The sequence below is a fragment of the Poecilia reticulata genome, chromosome 2, assembly GCF_904066995.2.
Source record: "Poecilia reticulata chromosome 2, P_reticulata-male-v2, whole genome shotgun sequence".
NCBI classification, from domain to species: domain Eukaryota; kingdom Metazoa; phylum Chordata; class Actinopteri; order Cyprinodontiformes; family Poeciliidae; genus Poecilia; species Poecilia reticulata.
In genome coordinates, this window is record NC_088831.1 from 12,227,436 (window position 1) to 12,245,927 (window position 18,492).

General features: G+C 34.5%; 1 protein-coding gene across 1 annotated transcript; it reads left to right on the forward strand.

Moving 5' to 3' along the window:
- The first annotated feature begins 104 nt into the window (after window positions 1-104).
- Window positions 105-16,053, forward strand: LOC103457623 (uncharacterized). The gene is made up of 21 exons (XM_081597609.1): window positions 105-2,384; window positions 3,737-3,886; window positions 3,975-4,100; window positions 4,181-4,344; window positions 4,444-4,531; window positions 5,261-5,350; window positions 6,528-6,554; window positions 6,641-6,664; window positions 7,522-7,560; window positions 7,767-7,808; window positions 8,648-8,704; window positions 10,080-10,133; window positions 10,473-10,535; window positions 10,938-10,964; window positions 11,046-11,156; window positions 12,295-12,348; window positions 12,431-12,475; window positions 13,461-13,502; window positions 13,888-13,914; window positions 13,996-14,106; window positions 14,982-16,053. Exons 1-21 carry the CDS (start codon window positions 2,321-2,323, stop codon window positions 15,041-15,043), a joined length of 1,467 nt encoding a protein of 488 aa, XP_081453735.1. The 5' UTR covers window positions 105-2,320; the 3' UTR covers window positions 15,044-16,053.
- Window positions 16,054-18,492: the final 2,439 nt, after the last annotated feature.

The window sequence follows — 18,492 nt, forward strand, 5'->3', positions numbered from 1 at the left end:
ATTTTTGTGTTTAATTCTGTAATATTAGGCCTAAAACCGTTGCAGTGTTGCCCTCTTTGGGTTGAACAGGGTAACAACTATACAGCTTGGTTAGCGTTTGTGTCACACGGCACCATGTTCGGGTATAAAACCTTCTCACTCTGGACAGTTACTGCAGCTTGATCGGTGCTTTCACATGCCATCGGCATAGAAATCTCCAGTAGATCCCACAAGGCTGAAGCGGAAGTGATCGGCGCCATCTTTGTAGGCAAGCGCATACACATGGCTTCAAGACCAACAAAAAGAAAATATATGGACACTTTTGGCCGATGGTCGAGAGAAAGATGCATGAACAAAATGGCTGCTGTCTGGATCGACCCGAATGAGAGGAAGGAAAATATGCCAGTTGATGTGAACAAGCCGTCTCTGATCTCATACTACGACATAGAACTACCTAGTGAACAGGAAGAGTGCGTACAAAACGGCAGACGGCGACAATATTAACCAGAGAAGAAGCCGAGAGACCTATTTTAACTCTGGAGGAGCTGCAGAGATTCACAGCTCAGTTTGGATAATCTATTCACCAGAGCTGGACAGAAACGTGTTCCATTTAGTTGTATTTACTTGAGTAACTTTAAGAGGACAAACAACTTAAAACTAGTTTTACTGGGCCACACTTTTTATTTTTAAATGAGTAATAGTATTATGAAATACTCTTACTTGGGTAAAATTTCATTTCACTCTAACAACAAGTATCTTGAACAAAGAACACGTTTTAACCAAAATTCTACCAGACACAAACCTACAGTTTATGTCAAAGTGAGATACTGTATCTTGTTCATACACAAGTTTTGTCTTCTCTAATGGTAATTTCAAATTGCTGAGCTATTTGGAAATGAAGATACAGTAAACACCAGACATAATCCTGAAAGTTCATATATATACTTAAATATAATAAATAATACAAAAGTTTAATACATGCACTAAATAAAAAAAGACACTGGTATGTTTTTGTCTCTGAAGTTAATTCAAGATAAAGTTTAGACCACCACAATATATTTGTTAAATGCCAGAAAACATAATTTTCCTTAGCAATTTTTAGAGCTTTTTAAAAGAAGTTTACATACATTTGGTCGGCATTTAATTGTCTTTTTAAACTTGGGTCAAACTTGACCTGCTTTCAGTATTATAAAGATTTCTTCTACCTAAATGCGTTTTTTTTCGTAATTATTTTATTTGTGTTATTTTAATTTTTTTCATTTTAGACTTTAAGATGAGGTATTTATGCTGCTAGGTGAGAGAAGTGCGGTTACCATACTTGCGCATCCGTTGTCATGGTTACTAATAAACAAGCGTTGTAAACATCTACGCTGGTGTTCGTGTCCCTGCTTGATAAAAAGTGTTTTATTAACCCTTAACTCAATTGTTCATCAAGGAACAAAACTTAAAGGAGGTTCAGTGTTTTAAAATCAACATGTAGTCCTGAAATTGTAGAGGGTTTGCTTTCAGACGAGCAAATGTACGGGAAGCCATTTGGACAAAAATCTAGAAAAACAATCTTGAATGTTTAAAAATGCCGTACCGGTTTATGAGTACAGAATCTTTTTAATAACTAAATAAATATTATAATAATCTCTAATATTTTGTTTATATAATTTATTTTTTAGAAAAAATGAAAAACTTTTTGTCGGAAAAATTAGACACTGAAAGAAAATGTGACTTAATAATCACATCACGTATATTAAACAGATTGGATGTGTTAAAAATTGGGATAACAAGAATATTTTTTCTTACAAGTACTAGTTTGTTTTAGTCCAGGTTCTTTGTGATGCTCTGAAACCAAGTTAAGGTGTAAAGATAAGCTCGAGCAATACTGCACATTTTAAGAGGTTTTAGTTTCGACTTTTAATGCTGAGAGTTTTTAAATTTTTGACTTTGTTTACCTTAATTTTTTAAAGATGATCATCAAATTTAACAGAAATACACTATTGAGTTATACTCTGTGTGATGTGTCGTATTTTTAAAATGTATTTTCTAAAGTAGAAATGTTCTTAACTGAGATTAATTTGGATTTCTTTTTTTATTAAACATCTCCAGAAATCTGTTGAATAAATCGTCAGAGTTCACCTTCAAAATTTTTACTGCGTGATCATTTTTCATAGTTTCGCTTTCAGTTTGGGGCGAGGCTATAGGCTTTGTCCGTTCTGTTAAAATCGAACGTTTTTCTTTATCATTTATCTCTAAACTCAACTTAAACAGTCCACATCCGCTGCTGACGCTCATTATCAGTGTTATTAGCCGAAATTGTGGTTTTGGTTGAGGTATTTTTCATTTTAGGATCATGTTTGATTTCCGGTCTTTTTTCGTTGTCGTCCTCGTCTTTTCCCCTTTGGAGTTTGGTGTTGGTGAGTGAAAACATTGAATATATTTTATTTGGTTCTTTTTCTGCTTATTAAGCATACCGCCGTGTAAATGTGTAATTTTGCGACTTTTAATGGGATTTTTGGTAATAACCTAAAAACGCGAATGTACTTGCTTTTTAAAGGGTTCAAAAAGCAAGAATGAGAAATATATGACTGATTTACAGACGATTAATTAAATTTAAGTCACGGAAAACGTAAAATATGGGCGTCAATCTTCTAAAATTGTATATTTTTTCACTTATTGAGTATTTCCGGGATGCTTTATGCTGGCGCAGGCCTGTTGGATTTCAGCTCTGGTTCATTCATTTTACCTTTATTTAAACAGGTATTGTGGATATAATTGTAGTAAATGTGAACATCTTAAATTTATATGGTAACAAACTGAAACCTTAAATAGAATGTTGCAATACTGTGTTAAATGTATGTTTTTGTTATTTGCATTTTAGGACAAAACTAGAATATGAATCTTTTAATGTATAGTTTGTATAGTTTATATTACTAATTATTATATTTGATTGTGTTAAAACGTTAAAAGTAGTTATTACTATTCTGAAAAGTCAAATATGTTAAACTTTGTAGTTTATAAAAATAAATAAATACTGAACAAAGATATATGTAAAACATTTAAAACATGAATATTTTTAAACAATTTCTCTTGTATAACTTTAGAGAGTCACAGTATTTTTATTTAATTTTAGATATGAAATGTTATTGGTTTTACAAACTTTCAGAAAGTATTTAATGTATTTTTGACTGTTTTCAGTTAAAATTGGTAAAGTTAAAAGTAGTGTGAATAAAGTTAGGGGGACACTAACACTTTTTAAGTTTCGGGAAAGTTTTTAAAAATCCTAGTATCTAGAATAAACACATTATAGCCAACATGGCTATAATAAGTAGTAAATGATTATTTTGTACCTATTTCAAACTAGAATGTACTCCATCTGGTGGATGAAAATTCTTATTTTGATGTTGAGTCAGTGAATCTGTTCAGCTCAACTTTTTCAGCAACTGGTCTACAAACTAAATTTTAAAAAAGTAGTTTTCAAAGCTAGTTAGACAAAATAGGATTTAATATTTTAGTTTGAGTGAATTTGATGAAGTTATTTATAGTTGACTACAACTTTTTTAAAAGCAGGAATTAAAAACTGTTTTGTAATGTAGCAGATTGAGAGTTAATTTATCAGCTTGTTATTAATAATATTTACAGATTAGCTTTGTTTATGAGTGAAAAGAAAAAAACTAAAAGTAGGGTTAGATCTGCAAAGCAGAGAAGATAGAAAGGGATCATTGTAAAGCTGCTCAGAAGTAAAAAAGATTTTGCTTTTCATTCACAGCTGATCCGACGTATGGAAAAGTTGGTGACTCAGTTGTCCTGGATCCAGGTCGAACGTCTGGTCCCATCACTAGCGTCACCTGGAAGCATCGAACTGACCTCGCCTTGGAATGGATCGAAGGGGAAATGACTTACTACAGAACCTTTAAAGGTAAGTTCACCTGTGATTGAGCCAAAAGTCTTGTAAACCCCTTCAGATTCATTCATGCATGATGTCTTCATTTGTATTTTGCCTCCAGATCGATGTGAGTTGGACAAAACAACTGGAAGTTTCACCATCAGAAATCTGACTCTACAGGACAGCGGCGAATACACTCCTGAGATTAACAACATTGTTCTTGGCAAGAAGGAACTTAAAGTTTTCAGTGAGTTCATCAGGTTTGACTCAGGTTTGGTGGTTTTGATGTGAATCCAATTGATAGTAATCTGTTGGTGTTTCTGTCAGAACCGGTCCCAAAACCCACAGTGTCTGTAGACTGCAACAATGAGAAGACCGTCTGTGATCTCACCTGTGAAGCCAACATTACCTCTGAGTTTGGATCTGTCATATATAAGTGGAAAACAGGAGACACAGAGCTGTCCAACAACAAGAAACTGAGCGTAACGCCGGTATGTTTTAAGATGGAGTCAATCCTCTTCGTAGAAGAACTCAGGATGAATCCATGATTTATTTAGGTGGTTTAGAGCCGTTTTCCTTTTGCTTCTTAGAAAAACGAGGAGAGCTCCTTCTTCTGTATGCTGATAAACCCTGTTAACAACTCGACCAGTGACGAGTTCCCTAACCCATTTAGCGGAGGTGAGTTACAAATATTTATGTCCATCCTTTCTCTTGCCAAAACATTCTTATCAACTTTTTGACATTCTGTCAAATTAGCACCACAAACGTCACTGTGATTTATTGGGATGTTTTTGTGATGCAGTCCTTTGAAAAAGTATTTTCCCTCAACAGATTCGTTGTGTTGTAAATTTTTTTTGTCTGCCTAACATGGTAAATTCATCCAGAACAAACATACAACTCTCTTTAGCCGACAAGAAAAGCACAAATCAAACATGGTAACTGTGCTCATACAAAAAGCTAACACTGTGGCACTAATGTTTGAGAACAACTTCGAGACATAAGTCAAGTTCCTGCACAGACCCTTCTCACTTTGGGTGTCTGTTGTACCAAAACCTTTGAAATGACTCAATAACCATTTCCAAAGTGATGTCAGTTTTTCTTTTAAGCTGTGGATATTGAAACTGAACCCAAAACTCTGATTACTGACATGATTTAACAAGGGGGGTGATTACTTTTTACATAGAGACTGCTGGATTTGAATAGATTTTTTCACTTAATGAATGAAATCATGAATTGGAAACTGCATTTTGTATTTATTCTTGTCTTTTTTTATATATATATTAAAATGTGTTTGGTGATCTGGTATATGTTAATATATAGAGCAGTAGGTTCAGGTTTTGCTGAGCCCTTGCTCTAAAACTTTCTCTGTGATTGATTTGGCTTTAATAATTAACTCTATCTTTTCAGGGAATAGTGCTACAACAGTGATCGTACTCGTTGCACTACTCTTGGTTTTTGTAGTCGCTGTGATTGGAGCCGTTTTTATGAACAGAGCAGGTAAGATTGCACTAAAAGCACCACAGTTACAGTCCTGTGCTATATAGGGATTATTTGTTTGTAAACTCAGCAGATGCACGTGCAACTTGACTGCACAAAGAATCAGACGGCCTTTAAATGCTCACTGGTTACCATCGTTACCTAAATTTATCTTGCTGTTTTAGCATTAACTAACAAGTTGTCAGTCAGTGCAAGACGTCTGTTTATTGCAGCGTTATAAAATAAGTTATGCTACTAAACTGACATTAGTGAATGAGATGCGTCTTAATGACCCATAAGCGTTAAGTGCAGGTGAATCAATAAATGACAAGAGAAAATGCACCAAACGTCGGATATTACAAACTAATCAAGTCAAAGTTTACTTATAAAGAAGATTTGCAACAAACTCAGCTGACCAAAGTAATTTACAACATCACAGGTAGATAAACGATAAACCACAAAATAAAATTAAGTTCGGGAAAAATAATGACAATTATAAAATTGGCAGAAAATACCACAAACTAATAATATAAATAAAAACAAAGAGCATCACTGATCCCCCGCACATCCAATACCCAATATATATATAAAATATCATATGAGGGAAATGAAGATGTAGCTGCATCCATCAAGGCAGGTGATAAACTAAGCCTCCAGAAATGAAAAATGCAGCAGGTTGAGCTGGAGGTAGAGTGAGGTACAGAAACACTGGACTAAAAATAAAACCACAAATCTACGTGTGAGAGTCGGGCCGAGTGAAGAGAGGTGTTCAGTCTAATTGTAAATAGTTAAAATAGTTAGAATGATGTATTCTGGCCTGTGTTCTGGAGGCGACATGCGCAGTAGAAGAGCTGCTGATGGATCGTGACGTTGACTGATTATACCTCTATACAATACTTCACCCTGTTCCATTTCTTCCTCTTTTTGATCAAAAACGGAAGAAAAGCCAGCAGGGCATTTATTAATAAGTTGTCACTCATTTGGGATAAAGCAGGACTCACCTGGGAACAGTTTGTTTATCAGTTTCACTTCATTCTGTCAGCAACTAAAAGGTTTTTGGTTTGTTCATATGCGGCCATATTGGAATGACACATACAGGAATGACTGCGGGACTTTGTTTTTCACAAATATGTTTTTTAAACTTGAGCTAAACAACAGACAGGAAGTATTTAATACTAATGTCTTATTTATATTACAGGACATTTACCCTTCTTGGACAAAATATGTAAGTAACTAAACCTTCTCTAAATGATGCACAATAGACATACAGCTAATCTTGAAAATCTAACAATGTATTTATTTTCAATACAGTTCCTTGTAATGAGAAGGCACGGAGTAAGTTAAAAAAAGTTTTCTAATAACTGTTTATTGTTTACATCTAAGTAATCTTGGTGGTTTAACACACCATTTAGACAGAAAATAGTAAATAATGATAGATGATTCATAATCTATGTATTAAATAACAATATATATATTCATACCCTAAAACTTTTTATATCACAGTCTCAATCTTAAATGTAATTTACTGTGATTTTACAGCTAAAACCAGATGTTTACTCACAATATATAAAGAAAAACACACTGTCTGTCATTAAGTAAGGCTAAATGTTCTCAAAATTATTTCTATTTGATAAATATCAGAATAATGAGTGGGAGATTTTTTTAATGCATTTTTTATGTTGCTTGTACAGAACATTGTTTACGTTTCAGTCATTTTATGAGATTTAACCAGTTCTTGTTAAAAATATGCATAGATTATTAGTAGTAATAATTATTACCACGACCATGACCTTCACATTTACTTTATGTGTGAAAAGACGAGCTGCTCTTATGAAAGGTATTCACCCCTTGGATGTTTTACCCTCTTCTTGTTTTTATAAATCAGTCATGTTCAACACAATTGTGCTTTATTGCCAAAATAATTACCAAAACTCTGTAATGCCAACATGAAAACTGAGATTAAATAACAATATTCAACTTGAAACAGGTGTTTGCATAAATATGTGTACGAATCTAAATATTGAGTTCCACTTTCTGAAATCACTGACAAAAACATTACACTTTTTCACTATATTCTAGTTTATGCAGAAGTAAATGCATCACAAAACAGTTTGCTTTTTTGTTTTCTTTGTTTAAGAACAGCATATTTTAAAGTAAAGTCCAAACCTACAGTGTAGTCATTCTTTTCATAGATGATGCAGCAGAAGCAGCTTACGACGCACGTCAAAATGGTGAGCAACACCTCATCAGATGTTTTCGTTTTGGTTGTTTTGCTTTTGATTTTATTTAAACGGCTAGTTAGCCACCTGATGTATACCAAAATCAGTGAGTGGTTTAACTTCAATATTTTTCGCAGAAAAATTTTAGCAAAACAGATCAAGTCAGACTCTCTAGCATCGCTCTATAACTTAACATTTATTATCTTCTTTTCTAAAAGATGCAGTTAATGTTCTGGTGCCACTAGTCTTAAAAGAAAATGGTAAGTATGGTGTTTTCTTCCTTTTGCTTGTTTGAAAAGAACATATTTAATCATAACTGGGTGCAAGTTGTGTGATGATTACTAACTGACTCAGACTCTGTGGAAATTACACAAAAACTCAAGGACTTCTCAGGTAAAACTTTGTAATAACTGTTTATTGTTTATATCTAGCTAATCTTGAATTTTGTCAGATGTTTTTATTTTACTCTTGACTTTACTTAGTATATATACTTATACAGATTCATTAACACGCCTTGATTTGTCTCAGGGTTACCTTCCACAGCCTCTAAATGAGTCAGTCTGGGTCAGAGACCAGAGGACTGGTGACTGCTCACATGTCCAGCAGACATTAGCACTTTATCCAAGCACAGTGATAGAAAGTTGAGTGGAAGGAAAAACTGGAAGGTCAAGAGATGAAATTGGGATGAAAGAATTCTTGCAAAAGCATCTCTGAATCCTTATGAATCCACAGGCATGCTTTTTCATAGGAAGATATTTCTATGATAAAGTTCTTTTTTTGTTGTTTTTTAGATTATTGCAGAATATTTAATATAGCTAGAATTATTATTTATTTTAGTCGGTTTTTCTTGGGCCACAAAGTATTTAATTATGATTTATCAACTGCAGCAAAAGTTGAAAAACAACCATTTTTTTATCAGTTGACCAACTTTATCAGCAACATCAGTCGAAACCTTTTTTTTTCAATTAGAATATGAACTTATAAAGTTATATAAAGTTATAATAATAATAATAATAATAATAATAATAATAATAATCTTTTTTCCACTTTGATTGAAGAGACATTGTTATAACATTTCTATTTCTGTCCAATTTTACAGAGACAAACCAGGACCAGGCTGCTGAAACACCCAATGGGAGATTACATGAAGGAAATAGTGAGTAAAACCGTATTTCTATTTGATAAATATAATTAAATGACACTATTTTAGACAAAATCACGTGGTTCTCATGTTAGTCGCTCATAGCTCGTGTCTAACAGAAATATTGGACGATGCGGCTGCTGATAAGTGTTAATTTGATGTAGTTTGGTTAATAAAAATTAAAGCCGACAACGGACTCATTGTTTTGATAGACAAGGATCAGAACTCAACAAAGGAACCAATCAGTGAGAGCCAATCAGGACAGGGTTCCAAATCATGTGAGGAGTTCAGATGGTTTATGCAAACGCTAACAATCACCAACCTAGAGATGCTGCTCCGCAAAAAGACCAGGAGGAACTCAGCTATTTGTTGCAGCAGCACATGTTTAACTCTTTCTAATTTTCTGGATCGTCATTGGTTGATAGACAAATCGACCAATGAGATGTTTTGAGCTTAAGTTCTTATTTGAAAAGGAAAATGTTTAGAGTGCGTTCATGCATTCTCAAAATGACCTAAAATTTGAACTGAATTGAGTTTACTGTAAATATAAGAAATATACAAAATAAAAATAATATAAATATAAAATAACATAAAAATGTTTTTATTGTAATTGATTAAATAACTATTTGTGATAAATCAATGCTATAAGACGAAATTATCCAGTCTGGTAGGTAAGAAAGGTTAAAGGTCAAACATTAGTTAGCATTGCCTGAACAAACTTGAGGTAAAAGATCAATCAATCAATCAATCAATCAATCAATCAATCAATCAATCAATCAATCAATCAATCAATCAATCAATCAATCAATCAAATTTTATTTGTATAGCACATTTCAGCAGCAAGGCATTTCAAAGTGCTTCACATCATTAAAAACAAAAACACAGTGATGTAACATTGAATAAACAATCAAAAAAAATATCTATAAAACTCCCAACAGTTTAGATGCTAACTCAGGGGTGGTCAGTCCTGGTCCTTGAGGGCCGGTGTCCTGTAACTCTTAGATGTCTCCCTGGTCCAACACACCTTGATCCAGTAGCTGAATCACCTCCTCTGTTCAGGCTGGTACTCCAGAGTCCTGCTAATGACCTCATTATTTGACTCAGGTGTGTTGAAGTAGAGACACATCTAAAAGTTGCAGGAGACCCTCGAGGCCTAGAGTTGCCCATCCCTGTGCTAACCACTTTATTAGCATCTAAACTGTCACAGTTACTGACTGAGTTAGAATCATGTCCTGATTTTCACTCTTAAGCCAGAGATAAGAATGTAAATTTATGATCTGTTGCAGCTCAATTTACTTGCATATCTTCCCTGACTCCTCTGTTTTAATCTAATCTGTGGTTAAACTGAGATAACAGGTTTTTTAAATATAATTTTAACATATTTTATCAGGAAAGCCAGACGCCTCGACCAGTAATCCATCTGTTGACACTCAACCTGAACAAGGTGAGGAAGTTGACATTAATTACTGTATTAAAATCTGTAAACTCACTTTTCATTCACATAACGATATTTTTATATTTCAGGAATTTTGAATGTGTAGTTTTTAAGCTTTTTTTAATTAAAATGTATAAATTCAAACTTAGCTTTGTTCTGCAGATGTTAGAAAAAAATATCCTCCTTTCACTGTGACTGAAGAAGCATCATGGTCATTTCACTTTGAGATGAATGAACAAAAATATTAAACTTTTTCACAATTTTGTCATATTTTTATGTGTCTACATTGCAGATGTTTTTGGTTTTCTTTATCAAAAACAAACAATTAACATTTTTCCAATTTTACAGAGATTAATTCAAAGGGTAAAGAAGCGCTCAACGGATATCTGCTTGCTAACACCAACGATGATGGTGAGTAAAACTTGATAAGATTATTTCTCTCAGAGGAACGTGCAAAGGTTTAGATTAATCCCTCATTTCTTCATAATTTAATACAAGCAGACTGATTGAAAAACTCTCCTAGATACAAAGGATTGATGCAGAACATGAAGCTCAGCAAAAACCAGTTTAAACTGGATCTGAAGCCACTTCATTTCCAGCAGCCAATGCTAAAGACAACACAGCCTGAGAAAGAGAAAAAGTTACTGGATTTTAAGATTTGGTGGAAATTTATCACACATGTCAATATTATAAGATAAAATGTTCAGTAGTTATTATTATTATTATTATTATTATTATTATTATTATTATTATTATTATTTAACCATCTGTAGTTCTAATGTATGTCACTCATAGTTTGTGTCTTATTGACAGGAATAAACAAAGTCTCTGAGACGTCTGGTAAGTAATTTTTGTTGTGTTTTGATTAATAAAACTCTCAGGACATTCAGAGTGAAGTGAAAACTAACAATGCATTGATAGATTCAGTGGAGCAGCAGCAGGACCCACCAACAGAACAAGTCAGTGATGACGAAGGAGAATCAGGACAGAACTCCAACTCCGAGGAACCCGAACCGACCGCTGAAGGACCTGGTGAGACGCTTGTTTTGTTTGTTACTTTATTTAGACAGAAAGTTTTAACGTGGAAAAAAGTCAATTTATCCACTTGAGTATAATGTCTTTATGTCCAGAGGAGTTCAGATGGTTTATGCTAACGCTAACAATCACCAACCCAGACATGCTGCACACCAAAATGAAAACTCAGCTATTTAACTCTTGGTGTGCCATCTCCCCAAAATGAGTTCAGAACACAATCCATCCATCCATCCATCCATCCATCCATCCATCCATCCATCCATCCATCCATCCATCCATCCATCCATCCATCCATCCATCCATCCATCCATCCATCCATCCATCCATCCATCCATCCATCCATCCATCCATCCATCCATCCATCCATCCATCCATCCATCCATCCATCCATCCATCCATCCATCCATCTTCTTACACACTTGTCCCTTAGTGGGGTTGGGAGGGGTGCTGCTGCCTCTCCAGCTAACGTTCCGGGCGAAAGACAGGGTCACCCTGGACAGGTCGAAAGTCTGTACACAATTTATGGATAAGTCAAATTATTTCTATGTGGTACACGTGTGCCCACTCCACTCCCCAATGCCGCCCTGGGTGACCACCCATATTTCCATTGTAAAAGCAGCTGCTACAAAGAGCTACATCTGTTTAACTTTGTAATTTTCTGGATCATCATTGGTTGATAGACGTGTTGATCTATTGGATTGAGCTTAAGTCTTATTTGCATATGAAAATGTTTAGATTTCTTCATTCAATTGAATTTACTGTAAATATAATAAAAATATAAAATACAAATAATATAAATATAAAATAATATAAAAATGTTTTGATTTTAATTGATTAAATAACTATTTGTGATACATCAATGCTAAAAGTTGAAATTATCCAGTCTGGTATGTAATAAAGGTTAAAGGTCAAACATTAGTTAGCACTTTTTTTAGCATCTAAACTGTCACAGTTACTGACTGAATTAGGATCATGTCCTGATTTTCACTCTTAAGCCAGAGATAAAAATGTAAATTTATGCTCTGTTGCAGCTAAATTTACTCACATATATCACTGACTCCTCTGTTTTAATCTAATGTGAGGTTAAACTGAGATATCAGAAGTTTTTTTAAATATAATAACATATTTTTATCAGGAAAGCCAAAAGACTCAACCTGTGATCCATCTGTTGACACTCAACCTGAACCAGGTGAGGAGATTAACTTTAATTACTGTATTACAATCTGTAAACTCACATTTTTTCATTCACATGATGATATTTTATATTTCAGAATCTGATCCATCTGCTGTGACTCCAGAGCCCAACAGTCAAACTGGTGAGTTAGACTCAAATTAATGTGCAAAAATCACATTAATTAGATTTTCAGTCGTTATAAATTAAAGGAGCCAATCAGCCATTGACACAGACTTCACAGTTTATATTTAGACTCTCTGTTCCCAAAAAATACACAATTTGCTCCCATTTATTTGAGCTATTGAAAAAATCTAAGGATAATGCGACTTAACTGATGAAAATATTATAAATCCATATTTTCGCTCAAGCCAGTTTAAACTAGTGATGTAAAAATGTTTTGTCATGTGGGTGAAAAACAATAAACAAAACAAAACCGCCACTAAAATCAAGAACATAAAGTAGTCCTTTTTTAATAAAAACTTACATATTTCTAGTTTTCAACAAGCTTATTTTCAGGTCAGGTTTTGTGTCACTTCCTTTTGAAATGCTTGATATATTTAGTCAAACTAAGTAAAATACACAAAAGCTGATTTGGGTACAGTGAAGTCGGCTTTTCAGTAAAATTCTCTGAATAAACATGATTCTATTTATTATAAAAGTTTGCTTCTGAAAAGTTTTGTGTTTTTGTTTTTCTGTTTTGTGTTGTACTTAATATTTTTCATTGCAATAAAATTATCAGCATTAATTTTACACTAATTAAAAATAAAAAACTTTGATAAACAAATGTAGATCTTTCTTGAAATGGAACTGGGGGCCACAAAAAAATCAGTTCATGGGCCACAGATGGCCCCTGGCGCCGCAGTTTTGACACCCCTGGTTTAACCCACAGAGCTGTTATCTGTGTGGCTATTTAACAACATGAATATCTGCACTTTTTAAAATATATTACTGGCTCCAGTGGCCTTTTTTCACCAGTAGCTGGATATTTATAAATGAGTTTAACTTTGAGATGAATGACCAGAAATGTTCAACTTTTTCACAACATTGTCATGTTTTTATGTCTGCATTGCAGATGTTTTTGGTTTTGTTTATTAAAACAAACATAATTTATTTTTTCCAATCTAAAGAAGCGCTCAGTGGGGACCTGCTTGCTAACACCAACGAAGATGGTGAGTAAAACTTGATAAGATTATTTCTCTGAGTAACGTGCAAAGGTTTAGATTAATCCCTCATTTCTTCATAATTTAATACAAGCAGACTGATTGAAAAACTCTCCTAGATACAAAGGATTGATGCAGAACATGAAGCTCAGCAAAAACCAGTTTAAACTGGATCTGAAGCCACTTCATTTCCAGCAGCCAATGCTAAAGACAACACAGCCTGAGAAAGAGAAAAAGTTACTGGATTTTAAGATTTGGTGGAAATTTATCACACGTCAATATTATTTATTTTGCAGTTATTATTATTATTATTATTATTATTATTATTATTTATTATTATATAACCATCTGTAGTTCTAATGTGTGTCACTCATAGTTTGTGTCTTATTGACAGGAATAAACAAAGTCTCTGAGACGTCTGGTAAGTAATTTTTGTTGTGTTTTGATTAATAAAACTCTCAGGACATTCAGAGTGAAGTGAAAACTAACAATGCATTGATAGATTCAGTGGAGCAGCAGCAGGACCCACCAACAGAACAAGTCAGTGATGACGAAGGAGAATCAGGACAGAACTCCAACTCCGAGGAACCCGAACCGACCGCTGAAGGACCTGGTGAGACGCTTGTTTTGTTTGACACTTTATTTAGACAGAAAGTTTATAACGTGGAAAAAAGTCAATTTATCCACTTGAGTATAATGTCTTTATGTCCAGAGGAGTTCAGATGGTTTATGCTAACGCTAACAATCACCAACCCAGACATGCTGCACACCAAAATGAAAACGCAGCTATTTAACTCTTGGTGTGCCATCTCCCCATTGATGCATAAAAGCTACAGAAAACGAGTTCAGAACAGCTTATGGACAAGTCAAATTATTTCTATGTGGTTCTTGTGCGCTCACTTTACTCTCCTATGCCGCCCTGGGTGACCACCCATATCTCTATTGTAAAGCAGCCGCTACAAAGAGCTACATCTGTTTAACTTTTTTTGCATTAATTTAGAAACATAGCAAAGGAAAAATAGCCTTGAGTTTCTTAGGTAGAAACAAAAATCCTCTTCTGCATCATTAAATATAAAATACCCACCCGTTTCTATTAATTGGATTTATTCTATGATTTTTACTTAAATCAAATAAAAAGAACAACTGTTGACATGTGAGGAGAGCATTATCAGAAAACTGAGTTGTAAATAATTGATCGATTACATGCAGTACCTTGTGGACCACTAGAGGGCGCCAGCTTGAGAGACTGTTTCAGACCAAGTATCTGAAAAAGAGAAAAACCTGAAGATGTTGAGCAACACCTCGTTTTTTGTTCTTTACTTTATTTAAGCAGCAAGTCGGTTATCAGAATGAATGTTGTGTTATTTCTGAGGTGTTGACAGGCAGACAGAGAGCAGTTTATAGGTTTTCTAACACTATTATTATATTTGTTTAAGTACAGTGTTGCACTCATTTATGTGTGTTAATAATTCTTCTATCTTTCTGCAGAAACTTCACCACCGGAGTCAAATAGTGAAGAAACTCCTGACACAGGTCCTGCAGAAAGCTGAAACTCTCTTCATTTGTGTGCATCTGCTGTGAGCTGGTCCTCTCTGGGAAGATGAGGACCTGAGTCAAACTCCTTAAGGATGTTTGACTTGCATTTATTGAACAAGCTAACATTTCAAATGCTGAATCTGCCTGACAGAAGTGACAGACAGCAACAGGCTTCAGCTGGTGAATAATTTGGAGGGCTGAACTCAAACGCTAAGGGACCAAAGACTGCCTGACTCTAATCATGTTCAACAGCAATAACGTATGACTTTTTTTTTTTAAAGATCAATCTTTCATATTTTATCATGAGTGGGATATATCAGCGTTTCTTCTGACCTTTTGCTAAAGACTTTTATCCAAAACCCTTCCACAAAGCATGCCGATTACACAAACATTAACTTTTCATGAAGTTTTTATTGTTGCAGAGACTCTTTGGCTTTATTTTTCTCTACATTTTTCTGCTTAATTGTCTTTGTTGCATAGTTTTCCTCATTTTCATTCTAAAACACTGAGCTCTACTTCCAGTTTGGGTGTTGATGAGATATCAAGACAATGACCAGCTTGAGGATCTACCTCTTAACGTGGTGCTGCTGGGTTGGATTTGAGTTATTTTTAGTTTAGTTTAGCTTTTTTACTTTAGATTTATAAATGATGGCAAATGACCTGAGAGACACTTGAATTCCTACAGAATGTGTTTGACGCCCTTTGATTCAGTTTTACTCTAATTATTCATCTGTGCCATCATAAACAGTAAATGAAAATACGAAAGAGACAATCAAACATGCTGAAGATTTTTATATTTAAATCTATAAATATATAAAAATCTATAAAAATCTATTATATTTAAATCTATATTTGCAGTGTGGCAGCTGTATTCAGTGTCTTACCACTAGAGGGCAGCACTCCACTTGTTACAACTAAAGTCTGTTTTAAGTAGGAAAAAAAGGTGTTCGAATGAAATAACAGGACTTACTGTAAATATATTTTGATGTAGTTTGCTTAAATAAAGTTATTTATTTACCACCAAGATACTTTTTCTTCTAGATGATAATCGTGTAACTTTTAAATGAGTTAAAATGGCAACACAGGTGTTTGTATCCTGGTAAAGCAGGTATATGTTACCTTTTCTGGTAATATAATTAACACTGAGCTGTACTCTGGGCAGCAGTATTCAAGGGCCACATCATCATGACCCAAGGATCACCACAACTTTGCAAAGATACACAATACATTCCAATTATATATCGGAAATATATTCAATACCTAAAATTCTAATGGTCATCAAGTGTATTTTCATGTACAAATGACCAATTACACTACTTGGTTCTCTTGTCAAGGACATTCACTCAAATATGACGAAAACAAAACACATCAGAATCAGTGTCATCTGGTAAACATTCTTTCCAAACTCCTACTGTGAAATGACAATTCCTGGATGCTCCACTGCATTCATCCTTTTAATTAATTTCAATGTATACATGGCTGTAATGCTCCATGTCCACTAGAGGGCAGCTACAAGTAAGCGTCTGATATTTCAGAACATATCCATATCGACGGTAGAGGAAGTCGCCATAATAGACATTTTGCCAGAAAGAGAGAAAACCAGGCAGTCCATTAAGTACATCAAGGGATGTAAAACTGCTGTGCTGCAGCTCAGGTCAGAGGAAGGCCATGCTCTGATGTTTGTAGGAAAAAATGACATGTTGCTTGTGTTTACCTAAGTGCTGCCTTTGGGATGAGTCTACCAGAGCCTTGGCATGTGATAGGAAGATGGATAGAGTTTAAATTAATTCAGGATAAAGTTGAGAAAGAGGAGGCAATGATGAAAGAAGGATTTTGGAAAGTGGACGTACCTGAACATGTGCAGACAGGAATCCCAGTGAAATGATGAGCATTGATTGCATACATAGATTTTCCTTTGTATGCATCGTTCAGTGCTGACAAACTCACTCTCCAGGCACAGCCATACAGAATTAAAACTTTCCATGGAAAATCTGTGCTTGTACATTTGGCACTAAATGACAAACTAAATGCCCTTACAGTGATATTCAAGGGTAATTTACACGACAACTCTTCATGCGTTTTGTTGACTGTATTCCTTGTGGGATCTTTTGGTGGCTTGTCTGAATAGAGTAGAAAATTGGTTTAACTGCTAATAAAATCAGGTTTGTTGACAAGTCAGTTGTGATTGAAAAATGTGTTTTTACATATTTGTTGAGGCAGGTTATGGCGCTGCAACTAGTGTAGCATGTTGTGAAATCTCAGGCTAGTTAGCATAGCCACCAGTGATAATTTTTCTGTAACGGTAAGTTTTTTTTTTGTTGCCATTAGCTCATTTAGAAGCGAGTACATGAGAATGATTGACAGCGCTAAGACCCGTCTCTTGGCTCTGATTGGTTGTTTTCGTGCATTTCTTCAGATGGCAATAGTAGCTATGGGAGGAGGTGGAGAAGATCAAACTTTTCACAGATCATCATGACAAACTGTTGACAATTTAAAGAAATATTTAAAAAATATATATTCTTTATATAATTTACACACTGCAGCTTTAAATATAGGATGCAAGTATTGTATTATGTTTTTTCATCACAATAAGGTGTTTTTGAGAAAACATAGAACAAATTAATGTCAGTGAGTATATTAAAACATATTAATCTTTTCTATAATATCAGTATGCTTTCACGTAAGACCTGAAGTACAGGGCTCGTTTTTTTGTCATGGAGGTACTTTAACTTAAGTAAAGGTTCTGAGTACTTAGTTATTGGTGCAGTTGGAAGCTTTGGAGCATCTATCATCATGCAAAGCTTTTCTTTCTGCAGCTGGAATGCAGTTTTTAAGTAAAGACTCGAGACAGATGTCAAACTGCAGCCTAACATGTCTGAACAGAGACTCAGACATTAAGGTTTCCTTCATGTTGGTGTTTAATCAACCCCATAATCTGACATTTACGTCCAAATATTTGGGTGTTAGAGAAGCCTCTCCAGCGTGGGTAGTTTTTGTTATATCAGGTGCTTGATCAAGATTAATGCTTGTTAATTCACACATTTCTAATCCTCTGATTTCCTAACAGTTGCAGACATAGCAACTTTTCGCAAACCTGTGGTAATATAACCCACAGGCCAATTTTTGTTGTCTCTGCTAGAAAGCAGAGGTGTTAGGTTTTCATGCCAATAGCTTTTCGTCAGATGTGAGAGTTTTATCTTCCTCTTTCTCTCCCTAAGTAAACCCAGATAGTTACTTTTCAATTTCAGATTGCAGGCAATGTTTTTGACTTGCAGCTGGTGGCCTTGATCAAACTGAGAAATAGAAGAATGTGTTGGAAATCAAGACCATTTGGATCACTGTGAATATTTTTAGTTACAATGATAATTTCCTTTTCATAAGATATTTCAAAGTGAAAAGATGAGTAAAACAATGAATGATGGAGATTTAGATGTTTTGCAGCTAGCATAGCACAGAGCTGTGC

Coding starts and splice junctions, on each gene's coding strand:
- LOC103457623 (XM_081597609.1), top strand. CDS start 2,321: ATGTTTGATTTCCGGTCTTTTTTCGTTGTCGTCCTCGTCTTTTCCCCT. Junction 2,385..3,736: donor CCCTTTGGAGTTTGGTGTTG/GTGAGTGAAAAC, acceptor TTTCATTCACAG/CTGATCCGACGTATGGAAAA. Junction 8,705..10,079: donor GAGATTACATGAAGGAAATA/GTGAGTAAAACC, acceptor ATATTTTATCAG/GAAAGCCAGACGCCTCGACC.